Source organism: Urocitellus parryii, chromosome 6 (genome assembly GCF_045843805.1).
Source record: "Urocitellus parryii isolate mUroPar1 chromosome 6, mUroPar1.hap1, whole genome shotgun sequence".
In the NCBI taxonomy this organism is placed as follows: Eukaryota; Metazoa; Chordata; class Mammalia; order Rodentia; family Sciuridae; genus Urocitellus; species Urocitellus parryii.
The window spans coordinates 192,515,588-192,541,714 of NC_135536.1; the positions used below are offsets into that span (position 1 = coordinate 192,515,588).

At 45.1% G+C, this 26,127-nt stretch overlaps 1 protein-coding gene across 2 annotated transcripts; it reads right to left on the minus strand.

Moving 5' to 3' along the window:
* Positions 1 to 3,506: 3,506 nt before the first annotated feature.
* Positions 3,507 to 19,779, minus strand: Rnf114 (ring finger protein 114). 2 transcript variants are annotated; one of them, XM_026390982.2, is made up of 6 exons: positions 19,594 to 19,779; positions 15,104 to 15,254; positions 11,757 to 11,863; positions 11,357 to 11,471; positions 7,207 to 7,314; positions 3,507 to 5,375 (listed from the first exon to the last, which is right to left on the minus strand). In XM_026390982.2, exons 1-6 carry the CDS (start codon positions 19,731 to 19,733, stop codon positions 5,310 to 5,312), a joined length of 687 nt encoding a protein of 228 aa, XP_026246767.1. In that variant the 5' UTR covers positions 19,734 to 19,779; the 3' UTR covers positions 3,507 to 5,309. The 2 variants fall into 2 exon arrangements, with proteins under 2 accessions (XP_026246767.1, XP_026246768.1); XM_026390983.2 differs by lacking the exon at positions 3,507 to 5,375 and adding an exon at positions 9,050 to 9,078 and having other exon boundaries at positions 7,227 to 7,314.
* Between the last annotated feature and the right edge of the window lie 6,348 nt (positions 19,780 to 26,127).

Genomic DNA, 26,127 nt, shown 5'->3' on the forward strand with positions numbered 1-26,127 from the left:
AGAAGTCATTCACTTTCTGGCTCCAGGACTCCTTCCCTCTCTGGTCTCCGCCCCCTTGGCCAAGCAACAGGAATGCGGTCAGCATCCCTCCTGCAGGGCTGGCTGAGATTGAGACCCGCTTTTCTGATATAACTTGAATGCCGAGTTTGGATCACCTTTCAGGAGCCAGAGAAGGATTAAACAAAATTGTCAGGAACCAGGGATGAAGAGGATGAGCATCACCCTCACTCCTCTATTCCTGGCGCCCAGCTGAGCCTCACGGGGGGGGGGGGGGGGGGGGGGGGGGGGTAGGCAGCAGGCACAGTGGAAGGCCAGGAGATAACAGGAGAGGAATAAAGGCAGGAGGGGAGGGCTGCGGCTGTGGCTCAGCAGTAGAGCACTAGACGTGCAAGACCCTGGGTTCAATCCTTAGCACCACATAAAAATAAAGGTACTGTGTCCATCTATAACTTAAAAAATATATATATTTAAAAAAAAAAGGCAGGAGGGGAGTGGGGCACAGTGAGGCACACCTGTAATGCCAGTGACTCGGGAGCCTCAGGCAGGAGGATCATAAACTCAAGGACAGCCTGGGCATCTCAGACTGTCTCCAAAAAGAAGATAAAAAAGGCTGGGGATGTAGCTCAGTGGTAGAGTACCCAAGTTCAAGCCCCAGTACGGGGGTGGGGGAAAAGAAAAAGGGAAGTGGGGGGCAGGGACCTTATGGAGAACCTGGGTAGGCAGCCACCTTAGCCTGTTCAGGAGTCTGGCCTCCTGTGTCTTCCAAGTTCTGGTTTTATTTGAGGACTTACTTCCTCAGAGAGATGCTGCCCCCTTCAGGCTCTCCTTACCACTGTCTGGCTCTCATTCTGGATGGAGCAATCACCATGGAAAATGTCCCCATGTAGTTCCATTTCGATTCTAGGAATATTTATTCAGTTTACTCAGAGTTGAGTATGGAAGGCCAAGGTGCAGTCAGGCACAGTCTTGTGCAGAGGAGCAAGACTGGGAGACGAAGCAGGAAGAGACGAAGCATGAGGACGGTCAGACGGTGGGACGCTGTGCTGCAGGCAGGGGCGGGCGTGACTCTTACTGTGCATCTGGGAAAAGCAGCAGCAGGACACTGAGGTGATGGGGAGAGGGAAAGGCACCATGGAGAAAGGAGGAAAGATCCAGATACTCCTCTGGATCATGGTTTCTAGTTTCTTCATGAAATAGGAAGCAACTTATTGTTTACTAAATAGCTCCCATTTACTGATCCTCTACCATGAAGACTTACCAGTCTGCAATTAAATCTGAATGACGTGTGACCCCACAGTGTCCAGCTCAGGGCTGGTTCGTAAGTGCTTGAGTACATGCTATGTGTTCCTGAACACAAGAAACTGGTCAGTTTTCCACTACGAAAAAATCCTTTATTTTTGGCCAAATTGAATGTAAGCACTTTTTTTTTGGTACCGGGAATTGAACTCAGGGGCACTCGACCACCGAGTCACGTCCCCAGCCCTACTTTGTACTTTATTTAGAGACAGGCTCTCAATGACTTGCTTAGTGCTTCGCCCTTGCTGAGGCTGGCTTTGATCTCGCCATCCTCCTGCTTCAGCCTCCTGAGTAGCTGGGATTACAGGTGTGTGCCACCGTGCCCCGCTAACTGTAAGCACTTTTATCATTGCAGATGACAATATTCAAAAATGTACTTATTTTTGGTTATATATATAAATAATATTCAAGTATGTCTAATGTATTTATTTAAAATAAATATACAAATTTACTAAGACATTTCAAGGAAGTTCAATCCACAGGCATTTTAAAAAGATATCTTTTAGTTACAGATGGACACATCTATTTATTTTTATGTGGTGTAGACTGAACAAATGCCTCACACGTGCCAGTCAAGTGCTCTACCACAACCCCAGCCCCCATGCATTGTGGACATCAGATTAACTGACATCACCAGGTACTCACTGTTACTTAACAGCATTTGAGGTACATCCTACTCCATTTCCTGAAGGTGCCTGAGGACTGGCACTTTCTGTACCTATGCATAAAGCTAGAACTTGGAATCTCAGGCCTAGACAAAGGCCAGGTCATAAACATGTCTCCCCAGCTCTCCTCCTGCAGTCTTCCTCCAGCTCAGTAGGGATATCTCCACTGACCCATGCTCCCCTCTTGCTTTCACACTGCCTTCAATACCTAACCCAGATTTCACCACCACCACCACATGGATCCAGCCACCATCATCTGCTGATTCTTGCAGCAGCTACTCCTGGTCCCTGCTCCAAATGCAGCCAGGGGCCTAGGTCACTTAGGATCCCCCAATACTCCTATCTCACTGGGAGAAAAGCCAAGTCTGGGCAGTAGACTCTGCCATCTGTCTCCCACACCCCAACTTACTCTTCTCCCCACTCCACCATGGCTCCTGGGCCTCCTCTGCTGCAGTGCCTCATTTCATTCTGGTCTCAGTGCAAATGTCACTTTCTTGACCTGTGCTGGTAATGGTAAGTGCTTTTATTGCTAGCATATAAAAGACCTCAAGGAAATGAAAGTCCAGATCCCAACTTCCTGACCTGTAACCACAGTCCCAGACTGGACTGATGCTTAGGTAAAGGTGGCCTGCATGGGTGCAGGGCATGAAAGGACTCCAGGTGTCTTGGATAGCTTACTGCTGCAGTCCACTGCAAGATGGAATGAAACACAAGAGGGAGAAGTCAGGGTGGAATGGGGACGCTGGGCAGTTTGGGCCACATTATCATCATTATTTGCAGTGTTGGGGATTGGACCCAGGGACTCACATGCCAGGCAAGTGCTCTTGCTCTACCACTGAGTACACACACCCTCTGGCTGGCCTCAAACTTGTGAATCTCCCACCTTAGCCTCCAGGGTAGCATGGGCAAGTTAAAGTCCTGGGGCTAGGGATGTGGCATGAGACTCTGGGTTCAATTCCCAGCACCACAAAATACATACACGAATGAATAAATAAATAAATTTAAGAGTCTCTGGGACCAGGATGGGGAAACAGGAGGCAGCATAGCAGCAGAGTACCACAGAGCAGCACTATGGCCAGGGTTCCACACACTCTGCTCTCTGAATTCTAATATCCTTTAGAAGCAAATATCATTAGCCCCCTGTTCTGGAAGCAGCACTGGCTAGACGCCTGTTGGTGGCAGAGTGCAGCACTTAGAAGCACCCAGGACCTGAAATGTCAGCTCGCAGAAGGCTGCCCTTGAACACCTGCACTACTGCTCCACCACACGTAGTGAAAGCTGTGTCTAAAGCCTTCCTAATGCGAAAATGTCATCTCTTGCCTCGCTGGAGCCTCTTAACTCTGAGAAGTGGGTGCTGTATCCATTTTAAAAAAGAGGACTGGCAGACCCCCGTGAAGCCCAGCTGGGAAGTGTCAGACCTATAACTGGAAACCAGGCTGGACTCAGGGACAGAAAATTCCCCCAGAATAGAAACCATTTGGAGGTGCCCAGGTCCAGACTTCAGCCAATGGTATTCAATGAAAACAGGCACTACAGCTCACCAGCTGGATAAATTATGAAATTTATTTATATTTCACCTTTTAAAAGCCAGAACATAACAAATTTCACTTTCTGGAAAGTCATCTTATTAGAAATACATGAAGTGCACTTAATACAAGGAAATTAGTTTCTTGGTTCCACCAGTGAGATGTCCGTGCTCTTCTCAATCCCCTCCAATGAAGGGTTTATCAAACTTCCCTCCAAGTTTCTACAGAGACAATCTCAATTCAGGGAGGTCTGAGTGAACTTTTCCCAGAAGTTACAGTAAAGAAGCTGACCTTAACATGTAGGTCCTCCCAAGTAATAACAAATCAGAAAAAAACTACACGGCCCCAAATGGCCCCTGTCTTTGCTGGTTATTAGGCAACTGCAGTTAGCTCTTATAGTGGGTGGGAAGAGCTCACAGCAGTAGGGTACAGGCCCAAAGCCATTTGCAACCTTGGCCACTGACCAGGAAAAAACTGCCATATTCAAACTGGAGGTGTGTGACACAAAAGTGAACCAAATCCATAAGCCTTTTGGTCCATCAGAGATTCTGCTCCTATATATTAGCTGGCAGCTCTTAGCTTGGAACTAATATTCATGAAACATGCTCAGCTTCAAGCTTCTCGAACAGCTACTGAACCACGTTCCCAGTACACAGCTTTTAATAACTGCTCGTCAGAGGGCGTGCTGTGCCTTACAGTCAGTGTGTCTTGTAAGAGACAACAGGGTGCACCACACCCTCTCTCGGAGTTGAAAGCCAGGGTTTTAAAACAGCCATTTGGATGGTGAAACAAGTGTCATAAAGAAACCATTTGTGACAGTAAAATAATGCTCAGTTTAATCTAAGTTACCAAGTAAAAGATAAAAGAACTAGTAGACACCAGATCCCCCACACCTTTTTCCTTTTAATCATTTTATCTCCTTTTCATGCTTCAGGACAAGAATGTACACAAGCCCTCAAAGAGAAAGGTAAATGTGACCCAGTCATCTGAAAATACTTTGTTAGCCTGAAAACCAAAAAGCTATGGCCCTCCCCCTCTCTTAGCTGACTCCCTTCCCCACTTATGGAAAAATGCTGTTTAACTTTCCTAACCTAGAAACACCTCCACTAAAAATATATGGTTATACCTTATCCTAAAAAGGCACCATGCAGGCATTTAAGACTGAACCAGTTAATTCTAAGGGTTTGCAGGAGTGTAGCAAAATATCACTAATAAAATTTCCAGCATCAAATCATGCAAAACCCAGAATGTTCACCCCAAGAGGGTTCCTGAAATGTTTCCCAGGGTACAAACTTCAGCTTCTAGCAGCCACTGCCCACCCCATGGACAGGCAGCTCCACCACTGAGGAGTGTCAGCCCTGGTCGGCTGCACTGTGGCTACAGCTCATAAACCTCAGGGCAAGGAAAGGAGACGCTTGTTTCATTGTGCTATTTGTGACCCAGAAAGGGTCCTGGCTGGCTCAAAGGATCTGAGAGATGAATACTGGATGGGAGGAACAGTGTGAAACAAGAACACATGGAGGTGAAGAAGCTGGATTTTCTTCCAGAAGAGGCAGCAGAAGCTCTAGGAATTAACTGAGGACCAATGCGACTAGACCAGGTGACAAAACAAGGTTAACAGTGGGGAAGATAGCTTTGGCGAGAGCCCAAAGGAAAAGAGGGCTCTGACCTGGGGACCCGTTCCCCCCATCAGAAGTGACCCTGTCCCAATGCCATGGCTCATTTCCAGGTCTGATGTACAGTTAAGGTGTAGGAGTCGAAGGTTTCACACTTAACATGTAATGGAAGCTCTAGAACATGAGACGGAAAGCAAGGACTCTGCTCACTGGTCGATGATGGAGCGCTGCAACACCTGATTCATCATGTCCTCTTCATCAACATCGTAATCCTGAGGGCAAGAAACACACACTCAGCAACTGTCCACAGCTGCACAGACCCTCAGCAGGAGAACACCCCAGCAATAGGGTCTAGTGAGAGCTGCCAGGGACCCCAGCCCATCATCTGCATTAAATGGACAAATTACTTCATCTCTCAGTCTGTGCTGCCTCTTCCACTGGAGACTGGGAGGCCTGGGCAGCACACAGAGCCTGCCACCGACAATAGTCAGCACGCTCAGTTTAGCTCATGGATCCAGAAGGCAGACACACGCAGACATATGCAGACTGAAGAGTCATTAGTAAGCACGGACCTCAGTGCCAAGGAAGGACAGGGGTTTCTGAGGGCCATAAGGTACAGCAGAAATACAGTAAAACGACTCTTCTTTAATGAGGCAAAATTATCTACTCGGGCATTTTTAGGAACTGTATCCATCATTACTAATGAAAAGGAAACTTATCCTGAAGTCTGGAGTTTTAGACATTGTCAGACACAATACCTTTTTTTTGATACCAGGAATTTAACCCTAACACTTTTTATTTTTGATTTTGATACAGGGTCTGGCTAAGCTGCTGAGGCTGGCCTTGAACTTGTCATCTTCCTGCCTCCAACTCCCCAGCATCTGGGATTACAGATAGGTACCACCATGCCCTGTGTGTCCCCCCACATTGATCCCTGGGTGCTCTACCACTGAGCTGGCTTCTTTAAAAATTTGAGACAGGGTCTCACTAAATTGCCAAGGCTGCCCTTTAACTTTCGATCCTCTGCCTCAGTCTCTGAGTTGCTGAGATTATAGTTGTGTACCTCCTTGCCTGGCAAGAATAAATCTATGTTTTTTGCAGTGCTGGGGACCGGATACAGGGCCTCACCCATGCTAGTTAAACAGTCTACCACTGAGCCACATCCCCAGCCCTGAGAATCAATATTCTTTTTGACAACCTAGGAAAGAGGAGGCTGAGGCAATAGGATCAGAAATTATAGGATAGCCTTGGGAATTTAATGAGGCCTTTTCTTAAAATAAAAAAAGCTGGGGATGTAGCTCAGTGGTAGAGCACCCCTGGGTTCAATCCCCAAAAACACACACAGAAAGAGTAAACACTACTCTAAAATCCTAACTTGACACTGCAACATTGCTTCAAATCCCAGGCCCAGTGCATGCTGGGCAAGTGATCTATCACTGAGCCCAGCATGTCCTGGGCCTGCACTCCCACAACAACAATCAGCTGCGCTAGATGGCAGCATACCATGAGTCATGCCCTATCAGCTTACAAATTCTTTTGAGGACCATTTCTATTCTTTGCCTGGTCCTCAGGGGCATCTGAGCCTGAGGTTCCCAAACTAAGCTGTGTAACAGGCAGAAATTATACCTACAAAAAGAAAGCTGGAGGGTCAAGCATGATGGTGAACACCTGTAATCCCAGTGGCTAGGGAGGCTGAGGCAGGAGGATCTTCAAAGATCAAAGCCAGCCTCAGCAATTTAGCAAAGCCCTAAGCAACAGAGAGAGACCTTGTCTCAAAAAAATAAAAAAGGACCAGGAATGTGGCTCAGTGGTAGAGAACCAACCCCCCACACTGGGTACAATATCCAGTCCCCCCAACCCTAGAAAAAAGTGGGGCAAAATGGGGGCAGGGCAGGAGCAAGCTTCACTGTATCGTTCCAGTAACTGTCAAGATCATCTCAACAGCACTCCGATCACTTGGCTGCCAGGAGAAGACACTGCACGGCTGCCATGCAAGGACCTGGGAGCTGTTGCATAGAGACAAGGCTAGATAACAGGCCCCCCTTCCTCTTCTCAGAGACCGTGAGAAGTTCTGCTGTCCCCTAGGGGAGAAATACGACTCACCACAAAAGTGTCATAGGAAAACTGGTGCCGGCGTTGGATGTGTTCTATGAAGTTGGCGCTTCGGTAGTTGGGGTCTCCCCAGGGCATTGAGGCACATATTGGACAGACCTTTCAACAAAGAAGCAAGATCTCAGGCACCCGACTTCTGAATGGACTCCAGCCCTCTGCAACCTGCTGGCTGTCTCTCCTCCAGGATGGTTTTCCTGACACCTAGTCCTCCTTCCTGTGCACACCAGAATCCCAGAGAAGACTTCAAGTCTCCTGCTTCAATCAAATGACACGTGGGTTTGGGTGGTCACTTAAGTCATAGTATCATCCCTTCTGAAAGGCTACTGTAGTCAAAAAGGGGCCAGTCCTGTGGGGGGTTGGAATATGGCCTTCCAACCCAGCACACAAGCTGATCCAAAAAACCCAAGGACAACCAAGTAAATAATCAGATGAATTATGGCCCAGGAAGTACAGCACAGCCCTATGTGCATGTTGACAAAGTAAATGCTCAGATGACTGGGATCACACCAGAAAGCGATCCAACAGGCTGATTTGAGCTTTGAAGACTAGAGGTCCATGGAGAGGCAGACAGAGAAGCTAGCGGGTGGCAGCATCACATGATGGAGAATTCAGGAAGGAGGATGGTATCATGCTTCAGCTTAGCGATGTAACCCTAGCCAACTGCAAGGCACACAGGGATAGAGGGGACTGGCAAGAGATGAATTTTGGATAACAGAGCAACAAGTGGAATAGGCAGCAAACAGCTGTGGAGCTAGAACACAGCCTAGAGACTGAAGAGAAGATGGCTTCCAAAGTGAAGGGCTGAGAGCTTGAGAGCTAAGCAGCTGTAGAGGGAGAGGAACTAGGACAGAGGCCAGAAGCTGAAGGACAAAAGGTCTCAACAGAAACAAAACCACCAGAGGAACTTCAGGGTGCCAAAGGGGAAGGAAGGAGGAGAGAGGGGAAGCAAATTAGGCTGTCATAGCAGAAAACAGGGGCTATCAAAATTATGAGTGCAGTTATCCATTGCCCAAATTAATTCACCTCCAAGACTGTATCTTATAAACATGCACCAACAGGGCTAGGGATAGAGGTCTGCAGTAGAGCGCGTGCCTAGCATGCTCAATGGCCTGGGTTCCATCCCCAGCACTCAAAAACCAACCAACCAACAGATACACAGTTAAGCAAAAAATAAACACACAAAGATGTTAGAATTTATGACAATAATTTACTTTTTTTTGGTACTCAAAATTGAACCCAGGAACACTCTACCACTGAGCTTTTTATCTGGCTAAGTCTTAACCCAGTCTGGCCTTCAACTTTCAATCCTGCTGTCTCAGCCTCCTAAACCATTGGGATTATAGACATGTGCTACTGGACCAGCTTAGAACACTTCTCTCCTCTCATCTAGTGCAGCCAAAGAAGACATACTAGACTATCATTTTGGAATCATAAGAAAAGCAAAATAACAGACGTTATGACCCATCCAGACTGACATATGCTCATTGAAATTTTAGTAATCGTCTATGTAAAAAAAATATAAATATTGGAAAAATGACTCTTTTGGGGTGAGAATAATAAATTATTTGTGATTGTCTTATGTCCTGAAAAGTTGATTTGTCACCATGGTATAGCATAGTTACCAAATCTGAATACAGAAAAAACTACAAAACCATAAAGAAAGTGGTGCACACCTGTAATCCCTAATGGCTAGGAAGGCTGAGGCAGGATTGCAAATTCAAAGCCAGCCTCAGGAACTCAGGCTCTGAGCAACACAGTGAGATCCTGTCTCTAAATAAAATACAAAAAAAGGACTGGGGGGGCTGGGGCTGTATCTCAGTGGTAGAGCACTTACCTTGCACGCATGAGGCACTGGGTTCGATCCTCAAAAAATAAATTAATAAAAAATAAATAAAGATATTGTGTCCATCTACAACTAAGGGAAAAAATACACACACACACACACACACACACACACACACACACACACACACACACATATATATATATATATATATATATATATAAAAGGACTGGGGGCGTGGCTCTGGGTTGAATTCCTGGTACCAAAACAAAAAACAATCCAAAAAACCCATAAAGACTGAGAAGCCAGGTGTCGTGGTGCACATTTGTAATCCCAGCTACTCAGGAGGTTGAGGCAGGAGGATTGCAAGTTTGAGGTCAGCTTGGGCAACTGAGCAAGAACCTGTCTCAAAATAATATAAAAAGGTCTGGAGAGTAGCTCAGTGATAGAGGGCTCTGGGTTCAATCCCCAGTTTCACATACATACATAAAATAAATAAAAGACAGACTGATGCCAACTGATGCTATGGGGGAACATACTTAGGGGAAGGGTTGGAAAGAAGCTCCCATTTTTTTGAGGTGGTGGGGATTTGGATTTAACCCAGGGCCTCACACATGCTAGCAAGTGCCCTACTATTGAGCTACATTCCCAGCCCTGGAGAGAGTTTTTTTATAGTCCACTTTTCATATAATAAGCTATCAGCCAAGTAATCCCAGCAGCTCAGAAGGATCGAGAATTCAAAGCCAGCCTCAGCAATGGGGAGGCACTAAGCAACTCAGTGAAACTGTCTCTAAAATACAAAATAGGGCAGAGGATGTGGCTCAGTGGTTGAGTGCCTGAGTTCAACCCCCAGTACCAAAAAAAAAAAAGCAGCTATCTACAAAGAAACAATTTCTTTTTTTTTTTTTTAAAGAGAGAGAGAGAGAGTGAGAGAATTTTAATATTTAGTTATCGGCGGACACAACATCTCTGTTTGTATGTGGTGCTGAGGATCGAACCCGGGCCGCACGCATGCCAGGCAAGCGCGCTACCGCTTGAGCCACATCCCCAGCCCAAGAAACAAATTCTTAAAATTTCAGAGATGATGGAAAACAAGGACTTTTAATAAGACTAGCTGGGACACACAGAACATGATGTCAGCAGGATGGTAGAAGTAGAAGCTGGACTCTGCAGAGGACAGAGCAGCACTGAAAAGCCTCAATTTGGAGGGCAAAGAAACTTAATGCTATTAGAGAAAGCAAACAGGATCGGATATTCTTCCCATCAATTAGACAGGAAAGGCAATGTGCCAAGTCCTAGTCTGGGTCCTTTACCTAGACCAGAGAATACAGTTAAGAAGAGTGAGATGAACAGGTGCCCACCTGTTATCCCAGCAACTTAGGAGGCTGAGGCAGGAGTAACGGAAGTTCAGAGACAGCCTCAGCAAGGTATGAGACCCTGTCTCAAAATAAAAAATCAAAAGGGCTAGAGACATGGCTCAGTGATTAAGCACCCCAAGTTCAATCCCTGGTATGGGGAAAAAGGAGAGAGAAGAGCAAGATGTAGAAAGGAGCCTTTCCTCAACACAGGAGGGAAGGAGAGAGCCAAGGTACAAATGTTGCAAACACAAGTGCTCTTGGGGACAGACTAGTAAGGCAAATGAGTGAAGCAGGTGCTGCATTAGCCCATCCCATTTAGAGGGGACAGCAACTACACAAAACTACTCAAAGTTGGGCCTGAGTTGGAGCTTGGGCGTAGAGCACTTGCCTAGCACATGAGAGGCACTGGGTTCGACCCACAGCACCGCATTTTTTTTTTTTTTTTTTGTTATACATGGACATAATATCTTTGTTTTTTCATTTTTATGTGGTGCTAAGGATCAAACCCAGTGCCTCCCATGTGCAAGGCAAGTGCTGTGCCACTCAGCCACAACCCCAACCCAACTGCATTTAAATAAATAAAATAAAGGTCCATCAATAAAAAGGACCCAAAGACAGCACCCAAAATACACAGCACTTCCATACCATCCCTGCATCCTCTTGGGGGGAAAGGGGGAAATCATGATGAAGATCACAACTATTAAAATTTAAACATGGATTGCACAGATATTCGATTGTATCCATGTTAAGTTTCCTAAATACAATTACAAAAAGTGTAATTTTGTAAAAAAAAAAAAAAAAAAAAAAAAAATGTTCTTATTCTTTGGATATATGCCGAAGTATTTAAGGGTCTAAGAGTCACAGTATCTATAACTTATGCCCAAATGTTATGGTAAAATATTAATTTGGAAATCTAAGTGAAGGGTACATAGAAGTTCAGAAATCCTATAATTGTCTTGTAAGTTTGACTTATTCCCTCATTCAAATAAAAAAGTCTTACCACAGATTTGGTATCCGTGCTGTGGGATAATTTGCAGTGCTCCACAAGTCCTTCCTGATCAAAGTTCTTCTCGGGACAGTAAGGACAAGGAAAGGTGTAACGATTTGGGACATTCCTGAAAGATGAAAGGGAGAAGAAAAAAATCTCTCTGTAAACACCTTTCCACACAACTTCAATCAAAAAGGAACAGAGTTCACTAACTGTGTGAGAAGGATTCTGATTATCACTTCCAAATCAGGTCAAGTGTTTAGAAAATAACGGCACAGCTAACATTTGAAGTGAATGTCAGAGTGCCCCTGAACAACAAACTTGAATCAATTTCAAACCCTAGAGCATAAAGTACCCAACAACTTGGTAGCAAAAAATTAACTCCAGCTAAGGGGGTGACTGAGTTACTAACCTTGGCTGAAGGGATGCGTCCTTAGTAGTGGCCTTCACACCTTCCATGATGTAGTTCTGGTATTTGGAACAGGTAGCCACGTGGGCTCGGATCTTAGATAGGAAGAACTTGAATAGGAAGAATCAGAATCCACAAGTTAGCACCTTATATCAGGCAAATATGGTCCCAAAGCAAGGGCAAGACGAAAACTGAACTTACATCACCCTGGCAAACAACCTCACTACACTCCTGACTATACTGATGGGGTAGAACCATTAATAAAAAGGCTGATGTTTTCCACTTGACAAAACCATGACATCTGCTTCTACTCTAAAAGAATTCTTCTAAAGGTTTGCTTTACTCATGATATACAAAGACCTTATAGACATGCTCCAAATCAAGTGATGTTTTTTAAAAAAGTTTTCTATACTCAATGTAGGTTATAAGATAGAAAGAGGGAAAAAAAAGTCCAAAAAGTGCTTCATCACAGGTTGCAGGGCGGTGGGGAAATATAACAGGAACTGAACCCAGAGGTACTCTGCCACTGAGCTATAGAATTACATCCCTGCATTTACTTTTTTGTTATGTGGTGATGGGGATTGAACCCAGACCCTCATGCACGGAAGGCAAGTGCTTTACCACCGAGCTATCTCCCCAGCCCCCCAGAATAACATTTTTTAAAAATATTTATTATTTAGTTGTAGTTGGACACAATACCTTTATTTTATTTACTTATAAGTAGTGCTGGGGATAGAACCTAGGGCCCCACACGTGCTAGGCAAACACTCTACCACTGAGCCACAAACCCAGCCCTGGAATTACATTCTTAATTAAGAGTTCTTAATTTTTTGAGACAGGGTCTCATTAAATTGCCCAGGTTGACCTTGAACCTACAATCCTCCTATCTCAATCTCCCAAGTAGCTGGGATTATAGGTGTGCACCACAGTACCTGGCTTCCCCGGCACTGTTTTTGGCTCTTTCTTTTTTGGAAGTACTAGAAATCTAACCCAGGGCCTGTGCATGCCAGGATAAGTGCTCTACCACTGAGCGACATCCCCTACCCTGTGTACTGCATTTATTTATTTGTTTATTTATTTATGTTTTATATGTACGTATGTACATACGTACTAGGGATTGAACCCAGAGGTGCTTTACCACCGAGCCATATCTCCAGCCCCTTTTTTGAGACGGGGTCTCACTAAGTTGCTGAGGCTGGCCTTGAACTTTCGATCCTCAGGCTTCAGACTCCTGAGCTGCTAGGATTATAGGTGTGAACCACTGTACCCAGATTGTTTTTTGCTTTTTCTTTTTTTGGTACCAGGGATTTAACTCAACCACTGAGCCATATCCCCAGTCCTATTTTGTATTTTATTTAGAGACAGGATCTAACTGAGTTGCTCAGACACTAAATTACTAAGGCTGGCTTTAAACTGCCTCAGCGTCCAGAGTCACTGGGATTACATGTGTGCATCATCATGCCCAGCATCGTTTGCTTTTTGAAACAGGGTTTTGCTATGTTGCCCAGGCAGGCTTTGAACTCCTGCACATCAGCAATCAATCCTGTCACTGCCTCCCAAGTAGGCAGGACTATAAGGCACATGCCATCACACCTGGCCAGGTGTTCTCAAAGAAAGAAAAAGTGTATGGAATAAAGAAAAAGGGTGGGTAAGGGAACAAAAATATTTTTTGAGGTACGTATGGTACAATAATTAATCTCTTGGTTTCTTTTTTGGTTCCAGATATTGAACCCAGGGTCGCTGAAGCACTGAACCACATCTCCAGCCCTTTCTCCATTTTTTTTTTTTGTTTGGTTTTTTAAATTTTGAGATAGGGTCTCACTAACTCCTTAGGGCTTCACTAAATTGCTGAGGCTGGCCTTGAACTTGTGATCCTCTGGCTCAGCTTCCTGAGTTGCTGGGATTACAAGTATGCACCACTGTGCTCAAGTTTGTTTTGTTTTTTTTGAGACTGGGTCTCATTATGTCATCTAGGCGGTCTCAAACTCCGGTCATCTCTACTTAGCCTCAAAAGGAGCTGGGACTATAGGTGTGCAATCACTAATCTTTAAAATGGAGAAAAACAAAAGCATTCAGCAGGGGAAAAAAGAAATACCATGTGTGCATGAAGAAAGATGAAGGTAAGAGGAAATTTTATTTCAGTACTTTTAAAGTTTCTAAATTCAACTGGCAAGGGGGGGGGGTTGTTATTTGAATTCCAGCTTACCACAACGAATCTGTCTTACCTCCAGCTCAAGAATTTGTTAACTTTAAGCTTACCAACCAAGGAGCTCCTAATTAAAAGGGATGGGAACTAGTCTTAAGATAGCACTGTAATAGCCCTGCTATATACACCTAATACTAACTCACTCTGAAAGGAAGGAGATAAAATATGTCCATACTATGGCCACCTATATACTCGTTTTAAAAATAATAAAACTGACAAGCAGGACTGCCAGATTAAGTGAAACAAAACTTCCAAAAGTCAAAAACGTTACAAAATATGTAGTATGATCCCATTTTCTAAAAAAAATCCTATACCTATTATTTATAAAAATTTTGTCTGCATTTGCCAAAGGGTAGAAATGTCAGGCAGACTTCTAAATCAAACTGCTTTTGCAATGATAATCTCTGAAGAAGCAGCCTATGGTATTTTATATTTTTGTACTGTTTAGAGCATGGATGCATTTCAAACGTTAGATAATGCTATTAAAATTAGGATTTCATATTTCCATCATGATTCTTCCCCAGCAAGTGCTAAAAAGTTTCACCATTAAATTCATATCTCTAATGATACAGATTATAAAGTTTCCCTTCAAACTCTTTACAGTAGATAACTTCTTTGAGTCACCAACTTCATTTTACAGTTTATTTTAAACCCAGGGTGCTTCACCACTGAGCAATAGTCCAGCATTTTTTTTTTTTTTTTTTTGGACAGGGTCTTGCTAAGCTGCTCAGGGTCTTGCTAAATTGCTGAAGCTGGTCTTGAACTTGCCAGCCTCCTAAGTCACCTGTGCACCGTGCCCAGCTTCATTTTATATTTTAATCATAAAATGTCATTATATTCTAATTCAAATTGCATTTAATACTTTGGAAAATAGATCTCATAGGAACAAATGGATTAGTTTTTCCTCTGACTTTCCAAGCTAAAATATATACTATATCCAACCAACTCATGAAAAAAGAAACAAAAAACCAGTAGGTAGGGTTACAAAAATGAAAACAGCACAGCCATCACCACAGATAACTGGCATGCACACGTGCTGTTAGTCACCTAGTCATGCTCTAACTTCAGAAACGCCGTGGCAACAGCTCTACGCTTTACCCATCTCATCACAGGATAATGACTCTTCCATGTTACTTCCACATACATTCTTACGGCAGCCATGGCAAGAAGTCTCTGTGCTCTCAATCTGCCGCTCGAGCTCCACAGCTCGGACGCCAGGTGCCAGAGCGCTGCGACACACGCCACAGACAGGTTTCTTCGGCTTCAGACATTCCTGCAGGCATGCAGAGCAAAAGCTAGAACAAGACACACAGAGAACCTCCGTCATGCATCGTGGAGACAAGACAACAAATGTGGATAAACTTTTAAAAGGACATCAATGAATAATGGATTAAAAACAATTTGTCCCCTACACCCAATTAAAATACTAAGATCTTCTAGGACAGAAAAATTGTTGTTGAGGGTAGCAGCAGACTATGAAGAACACACAGGTCCAGTAACAAACACGAAATACCATGACACAGGTAAAACGCAATAATGTTGAGGCTTCAAACCCTAGCCCCTGCCACTGAGGGACTTGGTGGGCGTTTCCAGAAACTGAATTTTCTCCTCTATGAAATGAAGATGGCAGTATCTACCTCTAGGATTGTTTGGGAGGATGGAATATGTATAGCTGACCCTTAGTATATTGTCTACCACAAAAGAAATGCACAGTAAATGGGAACTGCTGTCATCAAAGCAAAGCACTGTGGGAACATAAAGCCAAGAACAATAGTTGTAACCTAAGGAGAATAAGGTTGGTAAGACTTCAGAAGTAGCCTTCGTGATCAGCCTTAAAGAGTTCTGCTGGCAGAGGAAGGGAAGACTATTCCAGGCCCTTAGGTTTAAAATTTATGATGCACTTGAGAAGATAAGACTAATAAACTTCCTCAGAAGCAGCAGAAAGCCGAAGGATCAAAGCAAAAAGACAAAATCTGACTTACAGAAAAACAACTCCAGTGTATCATGGACAACAGAACTTTATTTTGTTTATTTATTTATTTTTTTAGATGGGAAGAAATAAAGTACAAACCTAATAAATGACTATAGGCAAGGGACTGTGAAGTCCTGACAAAAAAGAATGAATTCAGGACACAATTTAGAGGCAGTATGACTTGAGGACTTACTGAATTTGAAGAAAAAACAAAAACCCCCGACAGTTTCTTCCCTAAAACTTAGGCAGGTGATGTTGAGATTCGGTATACAGAAAGAATGAATAAAGGGCTGGGGTTGTGGCTCAGTGGGAGAGCGCTTGCCTAGCATGTGTGAGGCCCTGGCTTCAATTCTCAGCACTGCATATAAACAAATAAAGGTCCATTGACACCTAAAACAATAAAAAAAAAAAAAAAAAAAAAAAAAAAAAAAAAAAAGATGAAGAAGAAGAAATAAGGCATGAAAATACGCTGGGCTACTTACCCAATGTAATAGATTCTCAACTTTTTCTTTAAAATAGGGGTTTATGTTGCCCATGTTGGTCTCAAATATATAAGCTCAAGTGATCCTCCTGCCTCAGCCTCCTACGACCATAGACAAGTACCACCATGCTGGGCTCCAATTTTATTTCAAGGTAGGATTAACAGATTCTGTCAGAACTCGGGATGTATAATCAAAGGCACCCTTCTGCACACCTGATGATGTTTTAGTGTCTCTAAGAATTTTTTCATCCATGCTGGGCATGGTGGTGCACACCTGTAATCCCAGCTGCTCAGGAGGCTAAGGCAAGAGGATCGGGAGTTCAAGGCCAGCCTCAGCAACTTAGTGAGGTTCAAAGCAAATTAAAAAGACCCTGTCTTGGGCTGGGGATGTGGCTCAAGTGGTAGCGCGCTCGCCTGGCATGCACGGGGCACTGGGTTCGATCCTCAGCACCACATAAAAATAAAATAAAGATGTTGTGTCCATCAAAAACTGAAAAATAAATATTTTTAAAAAATATAAAAAAAAGACCCTGTCTCAAAATAAAATATAAAAAATGGGCTGGGGATGTGGCTCAGTGGTTAAGCACACCTGGGTTCAATCCCTGGTAGCCCCCGCCACCCAGGACATAAAAATGCTGCTATGCTAGTATAAGGTTGTCTAGTACAGGTAAGGGGGCCTACTCATTTGCTTGAGGGCAGAATGAAAATGAGACAAAGTCTCTGTCCTCATGATGCTATATTCTAAAGTGGAGGAAAACACATGTCAATTTCACATAGTGATTAAGTATATGAAATAAATAAAACAAGGCAAAGAGATCAGTTGGGGCAACCACAGGAAACTTGAGAAGGTGACATTTGAACTAAAACCTGATTATGAAGATAGACACACAGATCTGAAATGATACCAAATGCAAAGGCTTGTCTCAAGGGCAAAAAGGAAGATCTTTGAGGCTGTGACATAGCAGACTAAAGAGAGAACACAAGTGACAAGGTAGGAGAGGAAGCATGACCTCATGGCCATCTTGGCACTGCCTCTTCAAGGAGGCACAGAGGGTCACAGATCCCAGCAAGCAAATTGATAAAACCAACTGTTGATCCTCAGCAAACAGCTCATGTTACAGCATGTTCAGAAGCCTCTTTTATACCTGAGTTATACCTAAACAAGCCTTTTTTTGGGGGGTGTGTGTGTGTGTGTGTGTGGGGGTGATATCAGGGACTGAACCCAGGGATGCTTAATTAACCACTGAGCCACATTCCCAACCCTTTTTGGGACAGGGTCTTGCTAAGTTGCTAAGGCTGGTCTGGAACTTGCAATCAGCTTCCCCAGTCAGTGGTATCACAGCTGTGCATCATCATGCTCAGTCAAGCTGCTTAAACTATACTGGGTTGACTTTCAGTTTCTATTTCCTATTAATAGGGTTTCAGCATTCCAAATGCTCTTTTCTATCACACTGCTATGAAGAAATCCCTTTTCTTGGGCACCTAGCTTCCAGCCTTTCTTCCCCTGAATACCACTTGACTGAGGTGTATGCAGTCATTCAGGTCTTTTCCTTTGTTTCCCTCAGTACTGGGGATTGAACCCAGGGGTGCTCTGTCACTGAGCTACCTCCCAACTCTTTTTATTTTGAGACAGGGTCTCACTAAGTTGCTGATCTTGAATCTGCAATCCTCCTGCCTCAGTTGCTGGGATTACTTGGTGCGCACCACTGCAAGTGGCAATCTTTCTGGTCTTTAAAAATAACGGTTTTTTGTTTTTGTTTTTTTTTTAAATCCAACGTCCCAGCCACAGCTATCATGATGTCCAAGTTAAAAATCAACTAAGTAGAGCAGAGAGCAAAGCCGGAGCTATGAGACACCTTTGCTGCCCTCACCAAGGTGCACCTGTCTGTCTTTCATTCAGCACTGAACTGCTCAACACAGGAAGCTGGTACAGTGAACAGAGGAGATGAGACAAGGCTTGGATCCCAGTACTGTTCCTTGCCCTCTTACCCAGGAAAGGTTCAGGTGACCCAAGGAAAACTCAAATTTCGCTGCTTTTCAGATGGTTACTGCGCTGGGTCATCTTTTTTACAAATGTTAATACCTACCCACACAGGCTTGAACCCTGTAAACCACTTGCAGTCCAGTGAATTGATTATTTATAATCAATTCACTGGACTGTAAAGTGAGGGCAGGGATCATGTTCTTGCGGATTCTGGCACACACAGGGTATACAAACATCTCAGTTGACTGCATGATCAGAGTCTGGATGATCAGAACTCTGCTTAGGCACCAGGAAACTATTTTGGGCAACAGGGAGCTCCAGGAGAGAACTGAAGGAGGTGATTTAAGCTTGAGAAGGATCTGGGGGGCAGTGGTGGGAAGGTGTGAATGGGGCAAGAGTTCCAGGTTAACTGAACTGCAGAAAGGAATAGCCCCAGGCTGGAAAGGGCTTAGCGTGCCTGAAGCAACAAAAAGCCTGTGTGGCCACGAAGCTCTAGGTTCTCGAGGCTAGCAAAACTGGACACCTGCGATGCGAGCGAGTCTCAGTCTCCTGAGCTTATGCACCTGCAAAATGGTTCCCGGCGTCCCCCTCCCCAGCCCCTGCAGCAGGGCTGCTGTAGGAATAATGCCCCTGTGTCCCAACAAGTGCCTATTGTGTCTGCTGAGAGTAATGGGGTCCCCAAGACCAATGCCAAGGTGGTGCCCGTGATAAGCACGGAGGGCGGCAACGAAGAAAATGCCAACTCTTGAGCAGCTGGAAGCAGGTGGCCAGGTTTTCTTCGATTTTTCGGCTTCGGTGTGCGTGACGGGGCAAGGCTCGGGTTCAGGCCCGCCCGCCCCGGCGCCTGCGGCAGCGCGGGACACCCTCACACCGAGCTCCTGGTGGGCAGCCCCGTCCGCACCCCGACGCTGCTCAGGCCGCGGGTCCTGCACCGGAGGAAGCGAGACGCCGACAGCCCGCGGCCTCCGCCGACCGGCTCCCTCCGGTCTCTGGCGGCTCAGCGCTGCGCCAAGTTCGCGCACCGGTCCTGACCCCAGCGCCGCGCCCCTGTCCCGCCCAGGTGCCGGCGCCGCGGGCGGAGGACGCTCCGAGGGCCGCTCTGGGCCGCCGCTCGGCCGCGCGGGCCCCCGTCGGGCCTCGCTCCCGGCTCGGCTCCCTCCCGCCAGGCGCTCCCCTGCCAGCCCAGCTCCCACTTACACGTGTCCGCAGGGCACCTGCACCGGCTTCTCGTACACCTCCAGGCACACGGGACACGTGAAGCGGCCCAGGGGGTCGGCCTCCGCCGCCGGCCCCGCCAGCTGCGTAACGCCCTCACGGGGCTGCTGTTGCGCCGCCATCTTGCTGCCGCCGAGCGAGCGCCGCGCCGCGCCGGCCGCGAGGGAGGAGGCGAGGGGCGGGGCCGAGCGGCGGCGGCGCGTGCGCGGGGCGGGGCCTCTGAGCGCGGGGCGGGGCCTCCAGGTCGCTGCGGAGCGCGAACGGGTTCCGTCTGCAGCCTCTGCGAGCCAGGGAGTTCCTCTCTGTCTGAGCGTCCAGGTGAGAATGATGCCCAGCCAACGTGTGGGTCAGACCCTGGTGAGTCTCAGAAGAGGAGCCAGCTACACCGTGCCCACGAGCCGTGCCCACGACCCTCGCCCACGGGCACTGGGAGCAATAAATATGTATTGCTTAAACTGTTAAGTTTGGGGGTGTTTCGTTATGCAGCGACAGATAACTAATACAACGTTAGTTATTCTATTTTTTTTTTTTGAGGGCGGCTACCGGGGATTGAACTCCGGCCAACTGAGCCACATGCCCAGGCCTATTTTGTATTTCATTTAGAGACAGGGTCTCACTGAGTTGCTTAGCGCCTCGCTTTTGCTGAGGCTGGTTTCGAACTCGCTGTCCTCCTGCCTCAGCCTCCTGAGCTGCTGGGATTACAGGTGTGGGCCACCGCGTACAACCTTAATCTTGAGCACTTTGCCCAAGAAGATTCCTGAGAATCTTCTACCGGTAGTTCCCATCCTTTCTCCTTTTGGGTTGTCTAACTCTTCTATCAGTTTGGTGCGTTTTATTTTTTTAACCATGGATTGCCCCAAGGGGCGCTTAACCACTGAGCTACATCCCCAGCCCTTTTTATATTTTATTTTGAGACAGAGTCTGGCTGTTACCTAGGGTCTCGCTAAATTGCTTAGGCTAACCTTGAACTTGAGACCCTAAATCATGTAACTCTTAGCACTCAAAGTCTTAGCTCAGCCTCAGGCAGCATGTAAAGTTTATCACTGTACATATCTAAATTAGATAGAATTGCTCTCGTTATGTATTACTACATTTCTAAACCTGTGAATAGATAATATCTTGATTTCAGCATGTTTCAATACTGCCAAACTGGTATGGGAGAACCAGGAGAAATTCCTATTTTCACCACTAAGGGGCAACGGAGTGACTCACACTCACCTGGCCTTCCTTAACAATTTTTCAAATGTTTACTGCTGCAGCCATTTATGACTTAGAGTACTTAGCCTGAGTGCAAATGGAAAGGGACAGAGTCTTGGTTTGCAAAGAGCTTTAAACAGGGAGACCCTGGCGTGTAAGTGTACATAAACAATAGCTTTAGGTGCCAGCATGCTGCTAGGTGTTGAAGAGAAGGCAGCAAATGATCTGATACAAACTGGAGAGTCCCGGAGTGAGACGCAAGGATCCCATAAAAATGGGGCCTCATAAGATACCAGCTCATTCACATAATTTTAGTTTCTATTATACCTAAAAGGTCATCCACATAATAGGTAAAAACAATGTTGTTGATCTAGTAAGATCTGACAAGGTCTTTAGAGACAGGGTCTCACTGGCTGAATAACTAAGATTAGCAAAAACAAAACAAAACAACCCTGATTGATTGAGATAAAAAACTTTTTAAAGCTTTTAAAAAAAATTTTCTTAATAGTTGTAGATAAACAGCATGCCTTTATTTGTTTATTTTTATGTGGTGCTGAGGATTGACCCCAGTGCCTCACATGCGCTAGGCAACCCCTCTGAAATAGAAATTTAAATCCACCATCAAGAATAAATGGCAAAAAAATAAATAAATAAATAAATAAATAATAAAAAAAAAGAATAAATGGCATCCCTACCCCCCTAAAAAGAATAAACGGCACCTCAAATGGATATGGTGGCTTGAGACATTGGATAATGATAGAATGAAGTCATAAGAATTAGCAAGACATTTAAAAACCAAGCATCCAAGGATTGTGGTGGTGCAAGGGCTGGGACTGTGGCTCGATAGTTAAGCGCTCCTGGGTTCAAACTCGGTACAAAAAACAAACAGTGGGCCAGTGGCACTCCCTGTCATCCCAGCAGCTCAGGAGGCTGAGGCAGGAGGATTGTGAGTTCAAAGCCAGCCTCAGCACCTTAGTGAGGCACTAAGCAACTCAGTGAGACACAGTCTCTAAATAAAATACAAAATAGGCCTGGGGATGTGGCTCAGTGGTCGAGTGCCTCTGAGTTCAATCCCTGGTACTCAAAAAACAAAAAAAAAATTAAACTAAAAATCCATATAGAAATGGGTTTCTAGGTTATTTGGTGTGTGTTTAATCTTTTTAAAATCTATTTTTTTAGTTGTAGACGCAATACCTTTTTTTATTAATTTTTAATATTTTCAGTTCTTGATAGACCTTTATTTATTTATATGTGCTACTGAGAATTGGACCCAGTGCCTCACACATGCCAGGCAAGTGCGCTACCGCTCAGCCCCAGCCCCAATTTTATTTATTTTTTATGTGGTTCTGAAAATCGAACCCAGTGTCTTGCACGTGCTAAGCAAGCGCCTTACCACTGAGCCACGACCCCAGCCCACGTGTGTTTAATTTATAAGAAACTGCCAATTCAAAATGTTTACAAATATTCCCCGCTGCCACTAATAAGGTGTCCTTTACTCTGCATCACCACCTTTGGCAGTGGCCATTTTTATTTCAGCCATTCTAGTGAGTGTAGGGCGGCATCCACAGGTTTCACCCTTCATAGTGATTAATGGTGATGAGCTGTCTTTCATTTGCTTATCATTTGCATGTTTTCCTTTGGGAAGTATCCATTTAATTCTTTGGGTCATTTTTATTGGATCACCTTAATTTTTTTTTTTAGTTGTAGATGAACACAATACCTTTATTTTATTTATTTTTATGTGGGGCTAAGGATCTAACCCAGTGCCTCACACATACTAGGCAAATGCTCTATGCAGAGCCACAAACCCAGCCCCCCATCACCTTTGGTTCTTGAGTTTTGAGGCATTCTTTCTCAGGGAATTCCAAAAGTCTTAATTCACTGAGTTTGAGCTTCAAATGCTTCCCCCACCCAACTGGGAATCGAACCTAGAGCCTTGTGCACGCTAAGCAAGTGCTCTACCACTGAGCTACTTTCCCAACCCTTCCTTTTTAATTTTAAGACAGGGTCTTGTTTTGAGAGCCACAGCCTAGTCTTGAAAGACCCCAGCCCAACAACCTCAGACCTAATTGCAAAACCACCGAGGCATGTCACAAACCTATGCAGGCACCAGAGGTATTTTTCAAATAATTAGTTAGGTGTAACCGGTTGGGAAAGGACAAAGGACCAGGTCCCTAGGCATGCCTGAATGAGCAGGAGCAGGAAGACCGGAGTGCAAATATGTAGCTTTTATGTGGTTCTTTTTTAGTAACATACAGTGAAAAACAACTTTGCCCTTTAGGTAATCTATATGCTGGGTTTAAAATTAACCAATAAGAAACCTATTGTTTCCCCCGCGCGAAAACAGCCCCTTTACCCTATAAAAATCTCTGTATCCCCAAGCCCGGTGTGCCAGCTCACCAAAGCTCCGGCTGAGGTTTTGCTGGGCACCCGCAGGCGCCTGTGTCCCAATAAATCCCTCTTGCTTTTTGCAGCCAGTGTTTCGTGTGATTCTCCTTGGACAGGGAAACGGGGGTCTTTTCAGTCTGAATGGGGCCTGGCATTTTACCAGATTGAGTAGTTGAGAGGTGATGCCAGGGAGCCATTAAGATGATGATAATTAAGTTAAACTGTGTATAATTGCTGTGACTGGATGATGCTGGATTGAAGGGGCTGTGTATTCAGTTGTATGTGGACCCCTGCTGTCCGGCAATAGGGCAGCTCCTCCTGCCTGCAGCACCTGTTGAGTTCCCGTGGAGTTCTCATGGAGCCTGGTTGAGGGCGGGGAGAGTTCCTGCAATAAAGTAGTTCCTGTTTGAACCTACAAGTGCCTCTTGGCTGCTTGGTTATTTGTGTCCAGCCAGACTGTGGCAGTCTTGCTAAATTATCATGGTGACTTGAGGTCTTCCTGCTTCAGCCTCCTGAATCACTGAAATTACAGGCATGAGCCACCGTGCCTGGCTTACCCAGCTTTAATAATTATCAGCTCTGGTGCTTGGGATGTAGCTCAGTGGTAGAGTGCTTGCCTAGTATGAGAACCATCCATCACCACACTGTGCAAAGGAAAAAAAGTCATTGTGACTAGTTTGTGTTAAATACTGCCTCTGCACTTGGCACCACCTAGTAGCTCATTTAATCTCTCAATCATCCTTGAAGTTACCACTAATCCCTTTGTTTGCTTGGTACTGGGGATTGAACCCAAAGCCTCTGACACGCTAAACAAGTGCTCTACCACTGACCTACACCACTAGCCCCTTTTAATTTTTGAGACAGGATCTCACCACATTGCCCAAGCTAGCCTAGAATTTGTGATCTTCCTGCCTCACTCTCCCAAATACCTGGTATTGCAGGTGTCCACTGCTCTGTTACTAATCCCATTTTATTGATAGGGAAATTGAAGCGCAGAGAGGTTAGATAGTTTGTACAAGGTCATACAAATAAAAGTGACAGAGTTGGGATCTGAACTGGGCCCTTTGACTCTACTGTGCCTTCCTGCCTGCCCAGAGATAATGTTGTTGTGTAACAGAGACACCCTGGGTGTAGCTTTCCCTTGCTCCCTTCTAAGGAGTGGGGAGGACAAAGGTGTTGGATTCCTGCAAACAATCCTTTCAAACTCAATACTTGGGAGAGACTATACAGGATACACCTCTGGGTTACTGCTTTCAGTGCAATCAAGATTCAGCTAGGCAAGCTGGACATGGTGGTGCACGCCTGTAATCCCAGCCACTCAAAGCTGAGGCAGGAGGATGGAAAGTCCAAGGCCAGCTTTGGTAATTTAGCAAGCACCCTTGGATTTAATTCTGAATACAAATATATATATATATATATAAATGTATTTATATATTTTAATATATTTATATTATATATAAATATTATATATATCATATATATAAAATCAGGTGAGCTGTTGACACTTGGCTGTGTATGCTCAGAGGTAGGCAGAGCTGGCTGGGTCCCACTAATAACAGCCCTCAAGGGGCTGGGGTTCTGGCTCAGCGGTAGAGCGCTTGCCTGGTGCATGCAAGGTCCTGGGTTCGATTCTCAGCACCATAAAAAATAAATAAATAAAAATAAAGTCATTGTATACAACTAAAAGAAAGAAGTATTAAAAAAAATAACAGGGGCTGGGGATGTGGCTCAAGCGGTAGCGCGCTCACCTGGCATGCGTGCGGCCCGGGTTCGATCCTCAGCACCACATACCAACAAAGATGTTGTGTCTGCCGAGAACTAAAAAGTAAATATTAAAAATCTCTCTCTCTCTCTCTCTCTCTCTCTCCTCTCTCACTCTCTCTTTAAAAAAAAAAAAATAACAGCCCTCAAGTCTGCAGTGGTACCTTTGGACTCATGGGTGTTGAAGACTTTGAACTGATTGGCAGTTGGTTTACATTTAGGGGGAAAGAAAGGCCTTTTTTTGCCTGACGGCACTGGCTCTCAGTTCACACATGCCTCTTTGAGGCTACAGGCTTCCACCAGGCCTGGCCCCTACCTGTGGGAGGCCACAGTGAACACCTAGCTCTAGGAGCCAGGGGGCCTCAGCCTCCTGGCAATTCATGCTACATGACAGGCCAATCGTGGGCAGCATTTATGCAGCTTACTCCTTTCTAGGCACCAGGTAAAGTTCTTCCCATGTGTTGTTCCATTCAATATGCAAAATAACCTACTGAGGAGCCCTGTTTACAGGTGGATGCCACAGGTAGTGGGACTTGAGTGCATGCTCTATAACCATGAAGATGAACTAACAATGCAACTAAAATTAAGCTCCTAAAATACAGTGAGGATCCCAGGAAGAAGTCAGTATCAGGAACCAATCAAAAGGAAAGAATAAGCAAGGACTGTGTGAAAGGCCTCTCTGGGCTCTTTGCAGGGCAGAAGGAGAAAAGACTGATAATGACAGCTAATGCCAACTGAGTGTTTTGACAAGTGCTTGTGTGGACAGTTCATGTGACTTTTTTTTTTTTGATTACTGGGGATTGAACTCGGGGACACTTGACCACTGAGTCACATACACAGCCCTATTTTGTATTTTATTTAGAGTCAGGATCTCACTGAGTTGCTTGGCGATCCTCCTGCCTCAGCCTCCTGAGCCACTGGGATTACAGGCATGCTCAGTGTAACTTCTATTTTGATAGATACTATTGTTGTGTTGCCCATCTCATGGATGGACAAACTGGGGCACGGAGGGGCTTCAGTGTTTCCTCACTGAAGAATTCATGTATGCTTACTGTGAGCCAGGGACTACGTGAGACCTCATCCCACTAATTTCCAGGATTAGAATTGACTACACACCCACCTTATGTGCTTGTAGGTGGCTGAGTTTTCAGTTTTTAGGGGTTTTGTGGT

Coding starts and splice junctions, on each gene's coding strand:
- Rnf114 (XM_026390982.2), bottom strand. CDS start 19,733: ATGGCGGCGCAACAGCAGCCCCGTGAGGGCGTTACGCAGCTGGCGGGG. Junction 15,255..19,593: donor CAGGTGCCCTGCGGACACGT/GTAAGTGGGAGC, acceptor GTCTTGTTCTAG/CTTTTGCTCTGCATGCCTGC. Junction 5,376..7,206: donor TTTCCTATGACACTTTTGTG/GTGAGTCGTATT, acceptor TCTTGCCCTCAG/GATTACGATGTTGATGAAGA.